Consider the following 23521-nt stretch of genomic DNA (forward strand, 5'->3'; position numbering starts at 1 on the left):
AGTTAATAATCGTTTAAAACTTCGACCTCTTGATAGCCACCTAACTTCAGCATGTAGCAATAAACTTGTATAATCCGAATCCATATCAATGCACAAATTTTTAAACAATCGACTATTAAGTGCTCGAATTTAATAAAGTTAATGATTTTGACTGCATCAAAAAACACAGTGTTTAATTCTGGTGCAATTTTTTTAACAACAAGTGCCTCTCGGTGAATCATACAATGTGTAAATGTAATATGATCATTTCCAGCTTTAACAAATGTTGTAAAACCAAGATCTTGTCCGGTCATTGCTGCAGTACCGTCCGTGCACACACCAACACAATTTTTCCAATTTAATCCTTCTTTTTCAAAAAACTCATTTACTTTTTTATATATATCTTTTCCACGAGTATGACCTTCCAGAGGACGACAAAACAGTATATCTTCATGGATGCTTCCCTCATAAATATATCTTACAAAAAGTAACAACTGTGCCATTTTTGAAATGTCTGTCGACTCGCCCAGTTGTATTGCAAACTTTGAGCTGTCTTTAAGCCTCATAAGAAGCTGTTGAAATTGATCATTGCTAATGTCTAAAATTCTTTTGGACACAGTGTCATTTTATAAGGGAATTTTACTAATTTCAGCAGCATACTGTTTTCCATGAACAATTTCAGACATTCTTATAGCTGCAGGAAGTAAAAGTTGCTCTCCAATAGTAAAAGGCTTTTTCGTTTTTGCTATCAAATACGAAACTTCATACGATGCCAATAGATATCTATCATTCAAAGTAACATACTTCTCCAAAGTGTTCTTTTCTTTATTTGATGTTTGCAAAAGACGCTCAAAATATTCTATTGGCTTTTTTGATAACGTTGCATGTTTAGTATTCAAATGTCGTTGCAGTTTTGACGGTTTCATGCTTTATGCGGCCAAAACTTCTTTGCAAATTAAGCACACTGGTTGTTCTTCATTGTTGTGAGAAGAGCATGTGAAGCCATACTGCAAATATGATTCGTCATATTTTCTTTTTTTTTGTTTTGCTAGAAGTCGGATTTGAAGCACTGCAATTTGGTTGTGACGGCGTGGCAGACTTATTAGTTGGAATTTTAATTAGCCATTTATCCATGATGGTTAAATAATCATAAATAATTAAACAAAATGTAGTTGAACTTTAACGTAATAATTAAAAACACCAACTGAAAATTACACAATAAATACACACATGTCACTACGAAGACAAAGCTGAGTCCAAACTGAAGTACAAACAGAAAAATAACTACACTCGAATCTTTACCAGTGCAATGACAACAAATTACGATCAGATCAACCCCGACGCATGGCGTGTTCAAAGTGTGCAGCGCACAAAGGCACCGTATCACAAAGACGCCGAAAAAGAAGCTTTCATTTAATTTTTTTTATTATTCTTTTATAAAAATAATATGCCGATTCACCTAGCCTAGATTGATTATGCTTCCGTATTGTATGTGTAAGCTGTAAGGCGACGCGGCGTCTGGGTAGTTATAATCACTAAGTTATCTTGCAAACACTGGCGCCGGCGGCCAGACATCAATGTCGAACGTTCAGTTGAAAATCGAGGAGCGCGTTGTATTTATTATTTTAAATGCTACTTCCATATTTTCATTTATAGGCCCTACATAACAGTTTTGCATTGCCACTTTTTTCAAAAAATAGTTATAATAAAACTACAATAGTATTTTGTATGATTTTTATTTGTATTTATATTTGTACGTAGTGTGTATACTAATTTTAAAATTTTAAAATTTTATTTATAATGATTGAAAAGTATCAGATCTCTGCGACCCCCTTTCAGTAGTCTCGGGACCCCCCTGGGGGTCGCGACCCACACTTTAAGAAGCCCTGTTCTATACCATCGCATAAAATGTAGTTACGTAATTAGCTGCCGCGTTGTTTGAGTGAGGGATGGTGCGAAGATTCTTGATAGTTGGAACTGAATTAATGGAACGAAGCGACAGCGTTTTACTGTGATAGATTAGGAGTGTCCAATCTAAGGGTACTCGGGTATAGTAATTTTTTTTATTAAGACAGATAGGACGTTTTTCTATCTCAATGACTTCTCGAATAATCCTTGATTTTCTCCATTCTTTGTCCTGTTTCTTAGTGGAAACCATCCATTCTTTTAATTTTTTACTTCTCATTTATTGTGAGCGCCTTCTACTCGTGGAGTTAGTTACGTTACGCTCGTCTCAACATTTTACTATTGAGAAAAAGTAATACAGCGCCAGTATAGAAGCTTCGCTTAAAAAAAATGGGTTTTTTTCCAGTTTCTGGTTCTTTTTGAATGGGTGTTTTTTAGAGCAATGCCAAGCAGAAAGGTGCAGAATTTTTGCAACTCAAACATCTTAATTAATCTTCTTCTGAATAAACTTACAAAGAACTGAGAAGCTTATAGTATAAAATGGTACATATTTAAGTATGCGAGGGGGGTTTTAGGGGGAAGCCCGGGGGTAAAAGTGGTAAACTTTTTTGCATCCTTTTTATGGTCCCAAAATTAATATTCTCGGCAAAATTCAGCTTGTTCGTGTGATTTCTAGAGATTCAGTGGCATTTTCCTCTCTGACGACTGGAGTAAATAGTGACTTATTGAGCCGAAAAGGTTATGGCTACTGTATTTTGGGATTTCAAAGTCATAATTTTAATTGGCTCTGTTGAAAAAGGTAAGTCTTTCAATAGCCAATATTGTTGTGCATTATTGGATAAATTGAAACAGGAACTCAATGAGAAACAGCCTTATTCGCAGAAGAAAAAATGAGGATACCGGATGAGAAAGCAATTCGAAGCCCAACTTAAAAATTTTTTGCTATTGTTATAACGCTCGTATGAGCCGCAACGCACCGGCTGATAAGAGCGTTATGAAAATAGCAAAAATTCATGAATTGGGCTTCAAATTGCTTTCTCATCCAGCTTATTTTCCTGATTTGGCCCTTTTCGATTATTATATTTTCCCAAATCTGAATAGACGATTGCAACGTCTCAAACTGAATATCAAATTTCAATTACAATTAATTGGTTAATTCTACCTTAGAAATATCATTATATATTTGCGCAGATATTAATTTAATATTTTCAATAACATTCCACCCTGTAATTGAGTCATTTTTGTTATAAACTTTTTTATTTTAACCCCCTATTCCAATTAAAGCTAACGCTGCACTGGTTGGCACCTTCATCCCCATTTGTTTGTATTTTTCTTGGTTTCTATGCAACGTATGAACTAATTGACCCCTTAATGTCGATGTACTGACAGATACAAATATTATAATTTCTTATACAGTTTTTCTTCAAAATATTTAAAAATGGACTGGAAATATTTGCAATCTGTTGATTTAGAAGACTTAAATGACGACGAAAAAGACGATTTGTATAACAATGTTACGTGGTTTGATGTTGATAGTGAAAATTTGGATGAGAACAGATATAAAGTTTTAGTTAGGTAAGTTTTGTGTTTTAGCTTTTGTAGATCAGTTTTATTGTAACATAATTAGTATTTAAAATACCAAATGATGTATATGTAAAATGCAAAAAACGGACTATTCCTAGACTGTTTGATGTCATGTATGCTTATAGTCAGGTAATTTTTTTCGATTATCAATCGCAGACTTTTTCAATTATATGTTTTTCTGTATCTGATATCCTACATTTTTAACGTTTGCCATATTATTCTTGGTCTACTCTGTTTCCTTTTTTTCCTGTTATTTTTAACGATATTATTATACTAACTTATTCATTTGTGCATCTCTCTCATCGGTTATCGTTATTTTGGCTTACTCTTCTTTGTTCATGATCTATACTTCGTACGTAAAATAATGTTGATCGTGTAACATCGATTTTTTTATATTTTAATTCCTTTAAACGGTTTAATAAGCAACTCGTAGAGAAAAATGTAGAATCGTTATGAAATATAGTAGGTTTTCAGTCTATCTTTTGCGCGGTCGTTTGATACTTCTTCTGCCGATTGGTGACTTATCTCTTGCTATTTTGACAGCACGGATCTCCTCCATTCTGCTTATGTGGTTATTCCATTCTTTTTTTCTATTTTGTGTCCATTCATTTATATACTGTACGGTACATTTTCTTCTAATGTCTTCACTTCTCTTTCGATCTCTCATCGTATTTCCTGTAATTTTTCTCAGAACTCTAATCTCTATAGTTTTCAGTAGCCTTTGCATTGTGGCTATATCGGGTCTTGTTTCTGAGGCATATGTCATTATTGATCTTACACTGGCTTTATAAATTCTTGACTTCCTCTCAGTGTTATGTGCCTGTTTCGCCATATCGCGTTATTAAGGCATCCTGTCAGTCTATTTGCTTTTTATACTTGATCTCTCACTTCTTTGTCCAGGTCTCCATAGCTAGACAGTGTAGGTATATTTTTAATCTTAGTAGTATAAAAGTATAAACATTCAAGATGAAGTAAACATATTTTTTAATTGATGCTTGTTTGAAGAAAAAATTCCACAAAGTTAGAATAACATCGCTACACTGTTACAATCTTTATTATCCTTAAATTCCTCTTCTAACTCGACCTGTCTTAATTTTAGTTACCAATTTGTATTTTTTTGTATCTTCTCATACCTTGGTTTTTTTTTTCTGCTACTTTTTCCCGTTCTTCATTTGTCAATCTGCTTGAAATCATGAGTAAACTATTGTTTTTTGTTTGTATTTTATTTTTATCTGTTTTGCTTCGTAGGTGTTTCGATAAAATAATTTTACATTTTTTTTGTTTTCCTCAACCTTTTAAAATTTTTCACAACTTTTATTTTTCTCATTTTGTCTAATCAACGTTTAAGCTCAGGAGATTGTATTGCTATCACTGTTGATCTTAAACTCGGACAAAGGAGAAAGGTTCACAGGTGAGGCTGGTAACCTACCTGTGGTATAGGAGGACTTTACTCACAGAACTGAATAGATCAGATCAGAACATCCTCGGAGAATGGACTGATAAAACATGACAAAATTACACGAAAACGGAAACGACTATGGAAAAATAATATACTAAGATTAGGAAAGTGGAATGTCATCCCCTGGAATACCAAAGACCAAAATCATCTTTTATTCTCCAGTAGAGTTGAGAAAGATGCTCAAGCTCAGGCAGGAGTAGCAATACTACTTCAAGAATATACTATATGTATATATATATATATATATATATATATATATATATATGTATATATATATATACTATATATATATATATATAGTAATAAAAATAAATATAACTTATTTGTTATCAAAAGTAAAATAAACTCCTTATATTACCTGTGTTCGATGGATTCAAAGATTTTCTAGTTGTCTTTTATCGGGATAGAGAAGAAAGGATAAGAATAAAAAAAATATTATATTACAAAAATTTACGTTTCTTTATTTTATATGAACGAATAAAACAATTATCAAATTCTGTCGTTGTTTTATCAATCAGCATACAAGAAAATAAATCAAATTTTTATAATAATAAGATTTTAAATCTACATACATTTATATTAAGTGAAAACCAATTTTACTTAAATTTTTCTTTACTTGAAACAAGAAAAAACAAAACTTTAAACTTTTGATTAGCCTAACAAAACCTCAGTTCTTAAATTTGAATGCTAATGACCATGATGTCAAAACGATCCTTCACAGATATAAAATTCAATTGTACAAAACACTTACAGCTTATTTTCTTATTGAGTTGTATGTTGGAACATACCCAGAAAAATCCAGTCTCCTCAACGATGTAGTCTCTCCTTTTTGGCACCTAGGCTCCTTCCTAACGTCTCTGCAAACCTGCTGCACTAACCAAAAACACCTGATGCACTTCACCAAAAACTCAACTACTTATTAATGACACAAGGACCTTTTGTCAACTTGATGCCGTAAAACTACTTTCACAAATCTTCACAAAATGCCAACGGTAGATACAAGGACCTCTTTCAATCTACTTGCTATCTCCTTCTGCAAAACTATTCAATTCTTTTCACAATGCCGGTATCCAACTCACGAACCACACCCTATCTTGAGACAAACGACTGTTTCCTTCGATGACCAAATTATAACTGACTTCTCCGGTTCTCATGATCGGCTCACAAATTCCCATTTAAAAACGACCGTCCAATCAAAAGCTCAAATTGTGTTTACCATGATTTTGGAAAAGCCTAATTTCGGTTTCAGAGAAAAAACTAAATAGCTTACTTTAAAATTGGTTTTGTCAATACACAATTTATACATATTTCAAAAGATTAGAATATGGTCATTTAATACTCGATTATACAAACAATGAAAACTCGAGTGGAAGTTCGAGTGGAACTTCCACTCGAACATCGACAAGAAGCAGACCATCCAGAGAGACTTGAAAATGGCAAGTGAGATCTTGCCGAAACGTCGTCAAAATGGTTTTTATCAAAACCAACAACATTTAACGCGGAGTCAAACCCGGAATACCATTGATGTAACATACAGCTCCCGCGGAAATATCAAAACTAACATATATATATATATATATATATATATATATATATATATATATATATATATATATATATTAAACCTAGAGCTAAGATTAATACTATTACAGGAATTACCCTCACCAGTGTTCCGGGTTGAAACGAGTTGATTATCATTACGCCGAGCTTTCGACATCCTCTTCGATGTCTTCTTCAGGGTTTCCGAGCTATGCTTTGATTAGTGATCAGTGTAGTAGTGTCTGGAGACTTGGGAGACTGAGACCTCGGAAGCCCTGAAGAAGACATCGAAGAGGATGTCGAAAGATCAACGCAATGATAATCAACGTTGTTCAACCCGGAAGACTAATCTTAGCTTTAAGTTAAATTGTGATTCTTAACAAGCTAGAGCACATACTAGACAACATTAATAATCAAGACAGTGTATTCGCAGTAGATGATATAAATTCAAGAATTGGAGAACCACCATACGAGGAATTATGCAGAGATTCAACGAACAAATAAATGTGATGTTAAATATACATCACCAGAGGCCAAAAGTCAATGATTCACTTTGTAATCACTAACAAAAAACTGCAACCTAGCCACATACTTGACGTAAGAATGTTAACGTCAATAAATGCTATCATACAACCTAGTTTGGTCTTATGCAAAGTTCGAATTATTGCATATAAATTTACCACAAGAAGGGAACCGAACTGTATTGACTAAATTGACAAAGATATTTCAAAAAATAATAGGGTATGTATATTACGACAACTATAAGAGAACTCCATAGAATTCAACAAACCCGTTTCCCTGTGTTTTGTGGATCTCACAAAAGCGTTTGACAGAGTCCAACTGAAAGACGCAATCCAAATCATGAAGTAGAAAACCATATAGCAATAAACGGGTAACTTAACAGTCATAAAAAAGCAATAATAAAAACGGAACATGGCAGGAATCAAGCAGGGGATAGCCTCAGTCCTAATCTCATTAACACGATTATGGACAAAATAATAGAAAGCGTAAATGAAACCAACATTGACTACAAAATAATAGACGTATGTATTAACATACATATGTACATAGACGTCTGTTAATATATACGTCTATGTACAAAATCGGAAACTGAGCTTTGAGTGTCTTCTGCTATGCGCATAGACATAATAAGATAGACAAGGTAAGGTATGGGCCCCTCTGTGAATATAGATGAAACTACAATATTCCCTTTCAGTGGTCTACTATCTTTGTCTGTCATACGCTTGTGATTAACCAAACTAATATAGGTGGGAGTAATGGAACGTTCGAGATGGAAGGTGCATTTATTATGCTAGGTGCCAAAGGGAGATAAATAAACCACCAATCGAATGCTCCGCGTTTCACTATTTTGCTCATGATGCCTAATCTATTCTTATTATGTCTATGGTTATGCGGATGATGCAGTAATCATGGCAGAAAATGAAAATGACCTCCAGAGCCTACTTTACAAAAGACTTAGTCAATGTTTATAGCCAAGAGTTCCATCAGATATAGACTCGACATCAGATGATTAATGAACACATAATAGCCAGAATATTAGAATACTTGAGAGAAATCATATGGAGAAACAAATATATGAGCATAGAGAACATATATACAAATCATAATAAGCCAACATTCGCAGCGGAAGCAAGAGCTGAAACGTCACTTACAACAAGATGACAACTACAGAAACGAAAGTGTTAAGAACCATAAGAGGAATGTCTCTCAGAGATCCAATTAGGAATGAGGATACATTAAGAGAAACTGAAGTCCAGGATAAAGTGAGATAGGCAAGAGCACGACGTAGTAAATGGAGAGATTATGTCGACAGAATAGACTAAGGATGAATCACGAAATGGGCATAACACATAAATCCAATAAAAAAACACTAGACAGGCCCCCGAAAAGGTGGTATTACAGCTCGACATCAACATCACAAGAGCTGAGATGACTGCACCACTGTCCTCTTAGGTATTACCTTAATAAGAATGACAAGTCAGAAATAATTATTGTTTCTGTAAAATAAAAAAAGAATCGGGAGAACATATTCTATCTGATTGCATCACATCATTCTACAAATGACTTAAGTTCGTAGAAAGGATTAATCATTCTAAAATAAGAACCAGTGCCTGTTATCGAACTGATCGATTTTGCTGGAAGTAATAAAATTCTACAATTTAAATAGATTAGGGTTATACACAAAAGATCTTCTCAAATCAATCTGCAGAGAAGGTTTCAAATCTTTTTAGTGAGCTAAACGTATCGACATTATAAGGATTACCTCACGGTGTTATATTTCATCTAGCATAACTTATAATCACAATTATTTCCTTACAGAATTTCCTCTAACTTAATAACTTACTAAATAAAATATATTTAGGGCCTGTCAGGAGATTTTAAAATACAAGGGAGAACAAGTAGAAACTCTTTTACACGAATTAGAGGAAATGGCTATTAAGCAAGCAGAAGAAGAGGCTAGAAGACAAGAAAGTGAAGCTGATGTGAAAAGCTCAAAATCGAAAAAATCGAGTTCGTTAGAATACGAAAGTAAGTAATTATTTTAAAATTGCTTTTAACATGAGTTTTGTTTCAGAAATATAAAATTTCCAATTTTGGCCATACACACAATAAAAGATATTTATTGCGAAAAACTTTTATGTTTAGAAATATATTGTAATAAAAAAATGATTAAAATTTCAGTTTATTCTTGTATTATCAATCTTTTAGGTGGTCGATATTTAATTTAGGCCATCTAGAATGGATTCGGAAAAAAATCAAGAGATAATTTAAAATATTTCAAGTCTTGAAATCCATTTTGGAATTTTGTTAATATTCCTTCTAGCTTTTTTGTATACTCGTTGAATTTTTCTTGCTTAATATTTAAAATAAAGATACAATTTATTTCTTTTTTAATTACGTTCACATATATTTTTTGTAGATTTAGAACACAAATATTTGGAACTAAAAGCGAAACATAAAAAGGCTGTTAAAATCAATGAAAAACACGAAGGTGAACTGACAAAGGTAAGTATAAATTTAAAAACAAATCAATAGAGGAGACGTGAGAAAGTTTTAAAGTTTTATTCCAAGACTTGGACTTTAATAACAAAAGGTAGTATATGTGATGCCGAGTGACGTGGATTCAGTTGCCACTACACAACAAAAAATCACAAAGTATTTTAAAAATTCTGTACCGATGTTCTACCAATATATGATTTAGGAATAATTGTTCACTTTTTGTTTTTATTAATTTTTCATGCAATAATGTTTGTAGTTTTAAATGGTATATTATAGAATTGAATATGTATGCTTGGGAGTCAGTACGGCTCTGTCTTTTGTACAAGAATTATGCAATATATTACAAACGGTGACTCACTCTCAAAAACGAATTTTGACACCGTAAATTATTGCAGAATTCCTCAATTTCAGTGGCGTGTTTACTCCATTTTTTTTTAAGGATTGAATTATTTTATTAAGAATTAATTCCACCGTGACGCCTTTGTAGGTACCTTTGTTATACCGTGAATTTATTACTTCTATATTTTACATTAGTTTTGACTTTCGACCCCCAATACGAAAATCTTTTTCAAAAAATTTATAAATTAAGATATTTTATTTATTTTTAATTATTTGTTAATAAAATAATTAGATCCCAAAAAATAATGAAACAAGGATGCCCCTGGAATTTGTCAATAGTTCTCATCACAATCCATTATAGGTTACCTAATTCCATAGAAATTTAATATTTAACTTAATCATGCCACTACCAAACAGTTTCAGAACCTCTTCTTCTTTTTTACTTCTCTTTATATTACATTTTGGTTAATGGTTGAAAATTAAATAAACTGGTATTACTTAATATTTTATTGCAAATTAAATATCGCATAAATGACCAACCGGCAACATTGTTAAACACAACACAGTGTTAAACTTACCATTAGTGTTAAAATATCGGTTGGAAAATTTGTTTATAATTGCTTCGTCTTGATAATTTTTTAATTCTTCATTTTAATAATTTCTCTTTTATTGTCAAGTAAGACTTAAAACCCAATCAAATATTGAACATGGGAATATGACACGTGAATAACGTGCATGCTGCATCTTATCACAGCCGCCTTGTTGAAGACATTATAACGATAAATAATAAAAAATTTGACAATCGGAGCTGACTAGGAGAAAAAATGCATTCCATTTACAGAGGGTATGGCCAAAATAGAATTAATGACAATAATCAAGGAGTATCGTAGTAGATATCTTCAATATACTGTTAATTCAATGTTGAATTCAATTGAAGTAAATTGGACTCAAATGAGGAGATATGTAGCATGCAAGAATTGGGAGAACGCTGTCTCCAAAGTATTAAAAGTAGATTAAAGTAATGATTTAATAGATTATTAATTATCTGCTAAAAAGAAAATCTAAATTAACACTGTACAAGTCGATTATTCGCCCAATTATTACATATGGCAGTGAAACATGGACTCTCAACCAGCGGGAAATCAATAAGCTTCTAGTATTTAAAAGAAAGGTTCTCAGAATAATATTTGGTCCTAAGGAGATGAATTCACAGGGGATTGGAGAAGACGCCGCAATGCTGAATTGGTGACTCTGTATGGAACTGAAAACATAGTTAGATATATCAAGGCAAACCGAATAAGATGGGCAGGTCACATGGTACGATCAGAGGATGACATAGTGTTAAAGACAGTGTTTTTTGAAAGATCAGTAGACCGACCGAGAAAAAGGTGGAAGGATTATGTTGAAGCCGATTTATCTAGAATTGGTGTATAACAATGGGAAATAGAAGCGCAAGATCGTAGAGAATGGAGGGCGATAATGGATGCGGCGAAGACTCACCCCGAGTTGTAAAGCCAGTGAAGTAGAAGAAGTCCATTGAAAGAGTGAGTAAATTTAAATACCTGGGATCGTGGCTTTTTGAAGACTGGGCATCGGACAGGGAAGTAAAATGTCGCATTGAGCAAGCTCGACAAGCTTTCGTAAAATTCAAGAAGGTACTGACTTATTCAGAGTTCGATCTTCAACTGAGACTAAGGTTTACTAAGTGCTACGTGTGGTCAGTGCTGTTATATGGCGTAGAGGGCTGGACACTCAAAACGAGGGATATAAACAGATTAGAAGCTTTCGAAATGTGGCTCTATCGCCGTATCCTAAAAATACCATGGACAGCGAAAATCACAAATATAGATGTCCTTAAAAGAATAAACCAAGAACGCCAACTTTTCGAAACCATCAAGAAAAGGAAAACGGCGTATCTAGGTCACATCATGCGAAATGAAAAATACCAGTTCCTCCAACTTATAATCGAGGGTAAAATTGAAGGCAAGAGAGGAATGGGACGCAAGAAAATGTCCTGGCTCCGAAACATAAGGCAATGGACAGGGATTAACGACATACAATCTCTGATACATATTGCAAGAAATAGAGAATTAATGGAAAATGTGATCGCTAACATCCATTAGTGGATTTGCATCTAAAGAAGAAGAAGAAGACTCACCCCGAGTTGTAAAGCCAGTGAAGAAGAAGAAGAATAATTAGCTACGTAATAATTAATAATTAATTAGATTTAAATAATTTAAATCACAAATTCATTTTTGGATTAATTATTTAACTATTTCTTTTTTTAACAGGACTATTTATGAGTAGAATAAAGATCGTTTTTACTAACAATGGGTGTATTTAGTATTTGACAATTAATTATCTAAATAAATTATTTCACATAATGTTATCTATCTATTTTCATTTTTTTTAAATAAATTTCTCAAATTAAATTTTTAATGTAGAAATTACTTTTAAGTTGTCCTCATGAAACGCCACTGATAATCCTAAGAATTTGGATAATTTGTGCTGACCAAATTTTAATTTGCTAAAATACATCGTGAATACGTCTGTTGTTACAGCTGGTTTGCTGTAAAGGACCTCATGTTACCTATTAAAATGTACGAGGAACTATAAAAGTGTTGTGAACCGATAGTATTTTGATTTTTTTATTAGCAAACGACGTATTTAATTTGCACCTCGTACAATTAGTAGATTCAGTTAAATTTATGGGCCACCCTCCACAATTTCCTGTCAAGGTATAGTCTATCATAGGGATAACATTAAAATTGTTCACGTGACTTTTACTTCAAAAGTCCAAAAAATAAATTTAAGTTTAACTTATTATCTCAAGCTACTTACCTCATACATGCATCAAACCTAAACCGCTGTGAATACGGTTAAAAATTAGCGAAATTAGGATGCAATATTCTTAGTTAGTATTATCAATTTCATTTAAAAATAATTCAAGTGAGAAAATTTTCTTTATTTACAGCTAAACAATAAGCTAAAAGTTCTGGAACAAGAGAACAAAAGATTACAAAATGAGTTACAAACGATGCCGCACGATGCTGGTAGCGAATCCGATTATTCAGAGAGTATTAGAGACCGTCAAAAGGAGTTGGTGGAAACTTTACACAATAAAAATATACAGATATCCGATTTACTTCGAGATATTGAGGTAAGACTATTTAACGTTTAGTTAGGGGTACAAAGAAATTCTTATCACTAACGCACAAAAAGAAATTTTTTCGGTTTTCACACAGTAACACGATTTTCGAAAATTCATATCTACTAACCAGTAGACAGTATTTTCGTAGAGATTTATCCTAAAAACGCATATCGCATTTATAGATTTTGAACAAGCGGATAGATGACACTTCAAACCAGTAGGGTTGCGCGTTAGCTGTCTTTTATTTTATCTTTGATACCTCGCCTTTTTAACAGCTGACAACCCTAATTTTAGACCATTTTTTCTAAGGTGAACTTATATCATCACATTAAGAAAAAATTAGCTTTAATTTGATATAAAAAACATGCATATACGTCATGAGCAGCGTATTTTGTTTAAAAAATAAATGAATTAAAATAAAATTTTTGTCAAAAAAGTAATTATTATTAATTGAATTAAAAATATTTGCGGCCACTTATTTTTAAAAATAATTATTTAATATTCTTAAATGTTTCCTACTTATTTCAGGAAGTAGAACAGGAGAATATAGTTTTACGAGAAAAATTAACTAGAGTCAAGGATGAGTTATCATTGGCAATGAAAGATTTAGAAAATCTCAAAGATTTGCTATCAGGAAAAGATGAGGAAATCAAAGATCAGGCGGGTAAGTATGACCAGTATGACCAGTATGGTCAGTTAAGAAATGTTTTTGTAACACACTCTCTAACACGCTTTAGGTCATAAGTAAAATACTTAGCTTTTCAGCGCTTACAGCTGCTTGAGAGTCCGATCGAAGATAGAAATTTTTCTCATGGATATCTGTCCTGAGCTTTTCTTATACTCTGATATGTGTATGGCGTATTCCCACCTGAAAATTAATTAAGGTTCTTTCCAGGGATTTTCTTTATTTAAAATTTAACCCCGATATTTTTACTTCAGTTATTTCATTTGTCTTGGATCCATCCGTATACCGTACAATTGAATTCTCCTCTAGTTTTTTCGGCGTGTCGAATATCGAACTTAAAGATGGATCCAGGCTTAAACATTTTAGCTCAAACGAACAGAACGAACTGAGTGCACAGGAACAAGCAGAACGAACAGTGCAAATAAAAAATCGTGTGGTTCACGAGAATTGCGTTCGCGTAAAAAGTTCCAATTTCTTATAGTGTTTGGAGTCTCTTCTTCTCAAAAATTAGAAGTTTACTAGATAAAAAAAAAATGAATACTGACTTAGCAGAAAATTTTAGCGCCTTTTTTATTATCTGTAAAATGGCAAAAAGAAGAACAAAGGACGTAGTCAGTCGGTACGAAAATTGTATCTACATCTTACTGATAATTTGTTATTACGAGAAATGAACCTAATCTACTTAAATAATATCACTAGAATGAGTTGTAAAGATTTGGGGCGGGAGCAGCCCGAATATGTTATTTTCCCGTTAACTGAATGATTTGGCGAACAATTATTATCCTTTGAGCAATTCCGATTTACCGACAGCTGTCAGAAAACGTTTGGCGCGTTTTGTTCGGCTGAGGCACAGGCACAGTATATTGCTTTATAATGCAATATACTGTGGCACAGGTCTAGACTTGACGAATTCTGGTCTGCGCGGCGCGCTCATTTCGTTCTGTTCGTTCGGGCTAGAATGTCTGAACTCAGCTTAACCCTATACTGCGCAATTTTTCATTTCGTTTTAAAAAAAATCTGGACAATGTAATCGTGTCTACAAAGCAAGGAAAAAAATAAATTTTTTTTTTGCAAAAATAGTTTATTACATACAAAAATGTTATTGTGATAGATATGTTACATTGCGCATCGAAGGGACAAACTTGATTCTCGTGAAAGTTGACAAAGCAGTTATTATTTCTGTTTAAACAAAGATGTACACCACATTTAGAACATTTCATGAAGGAAACTGACATTTACACCTTTGTCTGGCTTCATCATATGTAGGCCAGTGACCAATGGAGTCAGTACCGATGTCTTTTGGATTTACAAAACTTACAGTTGCCGATTTTCTTCTTTTTTGCAACAATTTCTCAATGCTTTTATCAGAAGGTTTTCCTCGTTTCAAGGAAAAATTAATACTGTTAGCCTTGTTATATTGGGCTATCTCGGCCCGAAATTTGGGCCAGCTAAACATTTCTTATTTTGAAGTACCTAACATCTATAGAGGAGCCAACTGTTGACAACAGTCATATCCAAGAGGTGACAAAATAACCGGAGATACCATTTTTTTGTCCGCATCTTTATCTTGTAACGACCAATATAACTGTTCATAACGTCAATTCCACCCATATGAGCGTTATATTCAGGAACCAAACTTAGACATTCAATGACGTACTTATGTTGCTTCCTGCCCCAACGTTTCGCTTCAGTTAGTAGCATTTATCTTTATATGTTGATTGGAATGTAACAGGTTTTTTATCCAGCCAAATTACTGAAGATAACTCAACACCATCAATATCACATAGAAGAATCTTTTTTGAGGCATAACTTCTTTAATCTGGGGAAATCCTAAAGCATCGTACCAGTAACTTCTAACGTTTGGCATTTGTACTTCTTCTTCTTATGGTGCCCTATCCAATTAGTGGTTGTTGGCGACAATTCTGGCATACTCCTCTCGGTCTTGTGTGCCTCTAAAGAGTGCATGGACATCGAGGTTTGTCCAATCCCCTATGTTTTTAAGCCATGAGTATTTCTTTCTTCCGATGCCCCGTTTTCCTTCTATCTTCCCTTCCATAATAAGCTTTAACATTACATGACAAGGAGAACAGTTCAAAAGATCCGTGTGTGTCAAAGGGCGATGGAGCGTGCTATGTTAGGCGTTTCACTACGAGACAAGATCCCAAATCGCCAGCTACGACAAAGAACAGGAGTGGCTGATGCAGTAGAGAGAGTAGCAACACTGAAATGGAACTGGGTAGGTCACGTGGCTCGAATGCCAGATAATAGATGGACAAAACGGATACTGGAATGGAGACCAAGAGATGATGCCTACCGAAGCAGAGGTCGTCCACCAACACGTTGGACTGACGATCTAAAACATTGTCATAGGAATTGGATGCAAGAGGCACAAGATCGAAATAGATGGAAAATTATGAGGGAGATCTATGTCCAGCAGCGGATAAGCGAAGATTGAATGATGATGATGATGATGACCCAGATAAGCAGTTTTTTTCTTTTTATTATTGGCAGCAATTCTCGTTCTCTGCCCATTCAATTTAATACTTCGACATTTGTTGTGTGATCTGTCCAGGGAATTTTAAGTAGTCTTCTAAATAACCACATTTCAAAGGCCTCCAATCGGTTCATCACATTGGCCTTTATGGTCCAGGTTTCTACACTATAATATAGCAGTATGGAGAAAATGTAACATTTTACAAAGCGATATCGAAGCGTTAAGTTAAGGGTGCTGTTGCTTAGCAAGGTTCTCATATTAGTATTAGCATTTTTACTAACGACATATATATATACATATATATATATATATATATATATATATATATATATATATATATATATATATATATATATATATATATATATATGTATATATATATACAGATGCCAACATATTGTTTTATATCATTAGTAGTAAGCATAGCATTTTTACTAGGATTAGTTTGTGTCGAATAGAAATTAGATTCCGTGGTGATTTTTGCAAAAAGATTCTCATCAAAGAAATACTTAAAGAAGCTATAAGGCGTTGAGAGGTTAAGAATATTTTCAAGAAGCTCAGATTTTCCTCTGAAAACTGAAAAGTCTTCATTCGGAATTAAATTTTTCTTATGCCATATTATTCTTGAATACTTTTCTTTCAATTCCTGTGCTTCCTTTTTTATATCTTGCAATGACACAGAGACAGATGGAGGATCGTCAGTATTATTGACGGAATTAATTTCATTATCTGAATACTGAATACTGGTTGATTCTTCTCTATCTTCCAGTTCTACTAGCATATGTGATACATTTAGGTCATGCAAAAAAGGTATATCTTGTTCAAGCACAAGCAATTCAAAAATAACCCACAGATATTTCAAATAGTTATTCTCATTAAAGAAAACATACCTACCTTATACTAAATAAATAAAAAAGGTAAAAGAAATAATAAGTTAGACTTACTCACAATCAATTTAATTTAACTAATCGGACGACCGGTTTCGCTTTCTATAATATGCAAAGCATCTTCAGGTCACGATACAAAGTTAAAATGCTGAAAATAATAATCCCATATTAGGGTGTTGTCCAATAAAGATAAAAACAAAGATAAAAACATAGGTAGGTGATATAAATTATATAAATTACAGTAATTATGCCAATATTACATGTCTGTGGCTTTATAAATGAATAAAAAGTTTAAGCAGACAAGGTACGACCCACAAATTGATAACATAGTCTATTAAACTGTATAAATAAAACAATAAATAAACATTACTTACATGCCGGTACTCTATTAGTTGCTGGTTGAAAGAACATGGTTCAAACTATCTTGGATTATAGATTGGATAGCTCAGGTCAACTATTGTAATTATTTAACAATAAACGGGGAAGTTCTTGAGGAGACAGATTGTATGATCTTCAAAGGATCATACAATCTGTCTCCTCAAGAACTTCCCCGTTTATTGTTAAATAATTACAATAGTTGACCTGAGCTATCCAATCTATAATCCAAGATAGTTTGAACCATGTTCTTTCAACCAGCAACTAATAGAGTACCGGCATGTAAGTAATGTTTATTTATTGTTTTATTTATACAGTTTAATAGACTATGTTATCAATTTGTGGGTCGTACCTTGTCTGCTTAAACTTTTTATTCATTTATAAAGCCACAGACATGTAATATTGGCATAATTACTGTAATTTATATAATTTATATCACCTACCTATGTTTTTATCTTTGTTTTTATCTTTATTGGACAACACCCTAATATGGGATTATTATTTTCAGCATTTTAACTTTGTATCGTGACCTGAAGATGCTTTGCATATTATAGAAAGCGAAACCGGTCGTCCGATTAGTTAAATTAAATTGATTGTGAGTAAGTCTAACTTATTATTTCTTTTACCTTTTGAAATGGACTCACACAAGCAACACATTCATGATTTAAATAAATAAAATTTCAACACAATAACTGGTAAATAAAACCCGCAAAACTAAATTATCTAGATAATAGACTGAGATAAGTGCATTTTTATCTAGAGGGAGTGAGAGTCATATGGCTAAATATGAACCAAAAGATTTACTTATTATACTTTCATAATTTTTGTTTGTTTCTGCATTCAATTCAACCGCTGAACTGTTGGAAATCTATTAAAAATACAGTTTCTGCTTTAATTGCGAGTAAATTTTTTAGATATTGGTCGAATATTTATTATAACGATCAAGCGAAATCTTGGATTGTTATGTGTTCCATTACAGTTTTACAGCTTCTTTTGCTTTGAGTTTAAGTGCGTTTATTAGTTTTTATTATAATCTGTAATTGTTATTGTTCTGAAGCTATTTTCTTGTGGCATTTTAAAGTAATTACTATTTAAATGGCAATAAGCCACAATTAAAGGTTAAAGTACGTTTATTGACGTTTCAATTTCCACTTTTGTTTTTTTGTTACTTAGTGAAAAATTCTTCTAATTATTTAATTTTATCTGACTCATTTATATTGACAATTCAGATATATATTATACATTTTAAAGTCGATGACTTTAAAATCATATTGCCAATATTGTTGAGTTGCGCTCCTGGGACGACTTTACTTATAAGATAGTTCATTCGATTACATGAAATTAACTTTAACTTGAGAATATCCATCAGAAAAGATCATAGCATGTAATTCGTCTTCAAAAAGACAAATACATGCCATGATGACAGTAAAATTCTCCTGTTAGTGATTCCATAGTAAATTATGAGGGTAAAAACAGGAAAAAACCTCATAATACTATCCTGGCATGGTAAGTATTTGGTCGTGCATTTAGTTTACCTTCAATAAACACCAAATTCTGATTTTATATGTTTGTTATTTAAAAAAACATAAATGATGTATCCTCTATATGTTACTGACTTACTAATAATTGTATTTTCCTTTTAATAACTTCCTCTTTCAATATGATCCTAATATGATGTAACCAGATCCTACTATATTCTGCCGAGGAATTTGCGACACAATTGGTCTCATTTAGCATAATTAGAGCCGCTTCTTTGATTTTTCTCTTTTTACCATCCGTTTCTTTTAGGAGTATATTTGAATCATTCTATTGAATCCTATGTTTATTATCCCATGCGTGTTTACATATTTGAGATCTATCTTTAACGTACTTTAACCTTTAATTGTGGCTTATTCCCATTTAAATAGTAATTAATCTGTAATTGATTATATATATTTCTTCCACTAAATCCATTTTTATGTCGGTTAGTGATTGTATGGCCCCATTTTTTGTTATTAATATTATTATGTATATACGTGTCATTTATATGCGTATAATGCCTATATTTATAATTTAAAGATATGGGTTTTCTTAAAGGACATTTAAACAAAATTAACCAAGAATATGAAGAACTTAAGAAAATATTTGAAACCTGCCAAGAAGAAAAATTACTGGCCGAAAAAAAATTGAGTGAGACTATTGAAGTCTTAAATAAAAAGGTTGAAGAATTTAAGGTAGTATTGAAAAAACAAAGTTGTAGTTTTACTTTATATTCAATTATGTTTTAGGGACAACTGCATGCTAAAAATGAAGTAATCGAAAACCTGAAACTACGTCTCAAAGAACCCAGCTTAAATTCCTCTTTATCTAGTCTTCCTAAAGACGATCCTGAACCTTCCCAAACCTTAATCCTCCAAAAGTCTTTAAACGATAAAGATCAACAACTTAGAAAACTTAACGATGTCTTAAGTAGATTACGGAGAGAAAAAGACGATTTCACAGATATTATTAATAAATTAAAAGCCCAGAAGAAACAAGAACAACAAAAATTAACAGGATTACAAGATAATACAGAAGAGTTGAAGAAACAACTCAAGACTGTACATGAGAGATGTCAAAAGCTACACGATGATTTAGTATTTGCAGAAAAAAATGCTAGATGCAAGGACGAAGAGGTAATATATAGTATATTCAAAATTTTAATACACGAAATATTTAAGTATTATGGGCTTTTTTTCCTACTAACTTCCCCGTACTTCCCCCCAAAAAACATAATATTTTATTTATGTGAAAGTATTCTGTCAAATACGGTTGTAGTTTGAAAAATAAAGGCAGATATCGAGCACAGTTTTATTTCTTAAATCTTGCCCAAGTACTTTCGCTCACTAGAGCATCCTCAGGAACATTTCGTCAGTTTCGGGCTATCCAACAATCCCAGAATGTTATAAACATAAAATTAACAATAAAGTTGAACATAACACTACAAGTAGTGTTGTAGTGTTATGTTCAACGTTATTGTTAATTTTCATCATCATTTTGGCTTTACAACCTAGCCTCCCCAAGAATTTTTTTCCAGTCGTCACTATCCATCGCCTTCCTCCGCCAAGCACGTATTTCCATATTGCTCATATCTTAGTCTATGTTATCTAGGAATCTTGTTCTGGGTCTTCCTCTTCTTCTTTGACCAATAGTTCTATCAAGGAGCGTTTTTCTAGCTGGGTCGGTTTGCTCCATCCGCATTACATGGCCTACCCACCTCAGACGTCCTATCTTAATGTGTTGTACGATATCTGGTTCCTGGTATATTCTATAGAGTTTGAAGTTGTATCGTCTTCCCCAGACACCATTTTAATGTACCGCTCCATAGATTCGCCTTATTATTTTTCTTTCGAAACATCCTAACATGTTTTCATTGCTTTTTGTTAAAGTCCAGGTTTCTGAACCATATGTTAGGACTGGACGTATTATTGTTTTGTAGAGTTTTACTTTTGTATTTCTTGAAATAACTGTAGATTTAAAAAGAAGATTAAGCCCAAAATAGCATGTATTAGCCGTGCAAATTCTGCGGTTTATCTCTGCGGTAGTGTCATTTTCAGTATTGACGAGCGTTCCCAGGTATACAAATTCGTTAACTGCTTCGATAACGTCGTTTTCTACAACAAGTGGCCGTAGTATTTGTGGTTGCGTACCTATTTTCATGTATTTTGTTTTATTGGTGTTTATTATTAAACCCATTTTTTTAGCCGCTTTCTTTAGTGCTACGTACGCCTCTCGATAATATTGATATCATCAGCATATGCTAGGATTTGTAGAGATTTGTTATATATTGAACCAGTAGTTGTGATTTGTGACCTACGTATTACTTTTTCCAGAGCTAGATTGAATAGTATACAGGAGAGTGGGTCTCCCTGACGTAGTCCGTTATTTGTTTTAAAAGGTTCAGAGAGTTCCCCCTGGATTCGTACTTTGCATTCAACTTTTTCAAGGGTTAGTTTGGTTAGACTTACCAACTGATTTGGTACTCCTAGGTCTATCATTGCTCTAAACAATTCTCTTCTATTTACAGAGTCGTACTCTGCATTGTAGTCTATAAATATGTAGTGCGTTTCTACACCGTATTCCAGTGTTTTCTCTAGAATTTGTCTCAGGGTTGAAATCTGATGAATTGTTGATTTACCACCTCTAAAACCAGCCTGGTATTGTCCTATTATTCGCTCTGCATATGGTGCCATACGATGGCACAGTATATTGGAGAATATTTTATACGCTGCATTTAGGAGCGTAATTCCTCGATGGTTAGAGCATTCAAAGATATCTTCCTTTTTGTGTATGGTGCAAAGTATTCCAATATTCCAATCATTGGGAAGGGACTTCTGTATCCATATTTTTTTAATAAGCTGCTGTAGCGCTATTATGATATCGTGGCCACCTTCTTTATATAATTCCGCTGGGAGATTATCTATTCCGGGTGATTTGTTTCTGGCTAGTTTGTTTACAGCGTCTTTAACTTTCAGGATCGTTGGTGGATCCTCCTCCCTCTCGTCCGCTTCGCTTACCTCACAGCTTTCGTCTTCCGGGTTTTCTTCTTCCTCTATATGAAGTATCTGGTTAAAATATTCCGTCCATCGGTTTAGTATGTCTGTTCTTGTTGTTAATAGATCGCCATTTAAACTTCTACATTGATTTGTGTTTGCCTTGTATTCTTTTCTGTTGATGTTAACTTTCATATAGAATGTTCTGAATTCTTTCTTTCTGTTGAGGTTTTCAATATATTGAAGTTCCTTTTTGAAGTGGTTTCGTTTCTTCATTTTGTGTATTTTCTTTTCTTCTCTTCTCTTTGTCTGGTAATTCTCCATACTTGTTCTAGTTCGGCGGGTAAGCATTTTTGCATAGGCTTCATTTTTTTTCTGTGTTGCGTCTTTGCATTCATCGTCAAACCAGTGATTTTTTCTGGTACAAGTTTCTGTTCCTATTTCATCTTGTGCTGCTGACTCAATATCTTCCTTTATCCTGTTCCAATAGGAGTCTATATCTCTCTGGTCTTCTTCGCCTAGACTTTGATTCCTTAACCTATTGGTAATATTTTCCCAGTACTGTATTGTTAATTTTATTTGCCTTTATTTTTCAAAGTTAATTTATTCGAGCATTCAACCTCATATCAAAATACGGTTGTACTGAGTTTATATATGCAATGATTTGCTGGCGCCAATACTCACGTCAGTTGAATTTTCACGGCAGCAAATGTTTACACATACAATGACATTTTGTCTAGCCAGTCTCATTTGTGTTAAGTGCAACGTGTTGTGGCTGTATGAAGCTCCTTTTTTAAACGGTGCTAAAGCAAAATGTCAAGTGAACTGGTTCGTAGAAGTTGTCGAATAGTAACAAATTTGGTGCTTAACGATATCATAGACAATTTACAACAGAAATATAATCATAAACGTAAAGATCTTATATAGATAAAATCATGGATAAGTCGGAAGCAAACGTTAGGTGCATCGCAGAATCTTGTTAGAGAACTTTTAATGGAAGACCTTTACGTATGACGAAGGAACATTTTCCCCGTAACTTCCCCGTATCAATAAAATTTTTTTGTTTTATTTCAGCTCGTCACACCTCACCCGTTCCAATGAGGAAAAAATAAATATTTGATGGGTGATTACCATAACGAATGTAGCTGACTTTGTTCTTTTCTCTTTTTAATGCTGCGACTTCTACAGGTATTATAAATAGTCGATATAAATGTCACATAAATAGTAATTTATAGTCCAACTGCTTTACCTATCTATATTTTTTATAGTTCTCGAGCAAGTTTCTCATTTGTAATTTTGGTAACTCCTCTTCACTGGTGCTAGATAGATGATCATCTTCTTTCTTGAAATCAAGTTTCCTTTTCACTAGTTGCTTTCCTTTTCCCGAAGAGATGTCTGGTGTGGAACCGCGACCACGGCTGCCGTTTTGACCTTGACCACGCCGACATTCTATCTTTTCTATATTTTTTTGATACAATTAGTTGCGCCTTGTACGGCGAAGCAGTAATGACTGTAGACTGACAAGCTTTCCGCCCCTAGTTAAAGTTTTTTTTTATTCTCGGGATAGAACATTTATTTTCTAGTGATGTGAT

General features: G+C 33.2%; 1 protein-coding gene across 2 annotated transcripts in view; it reads left to right on the plus strand.

Annotated features, from left to right (window-relative positions):
* Window positions 1–3257: 3257 nt before the first annotated feature.
* The window catches only part of Cep290 (Centrosomal protein 290kDa), a 154335-nt gene continuing 134071 nt past the window's right edge, over window positions 3258–23521 (plus strand). The window contains exons 1-7 of one of the 2 annotated variants that reach the window (XM_072523835.1): window positions 3258–3459; window positions 8850–9016; window positions 9408–9493; window positions 12801–12986; window positions 13506–13641; window positions 19477–19631; window positions 19686–20072. In XM_072523835.1, coding sequence (XP_072379936.1) covers window positions 3323–3459; window positions 8850–9016; window positions 9408–9493; window positions 12801–12986; window positions 13506–13641; window positions 19477–19631; window positions 19686–20072 — 1254 coding nt within the window. In that variant the 5' untranslated portion in view covers window positions 3258–3322. The remainder of the gene's footprint in view (window positions 3460–8849; window positions 9017–9407; window positions 9494–12800; window positions 12987–13505; window positions 13642–19476; window positions 19632–19685; window positions 20073–23521) is intronic. The other variant, XM_072523836.1, reaches the window with a different exon arrangement.

This window comes from Diabrotica undecimpunctata, chromosome 2 (genome assembly GCF_040954645.1).
Source record: "Diabrotica undecimpunctata isolate CICGRU chromosome 2, icDiaUnde3, whole genome shotgun sequence".
NCBI classification, from domain to species: Eukaryota; Metazoa; Arthropoda; class Insecta; order Coleoptera; family Chrysomelidae; genus Diabrotica; species Diabrotica undecimpunctata.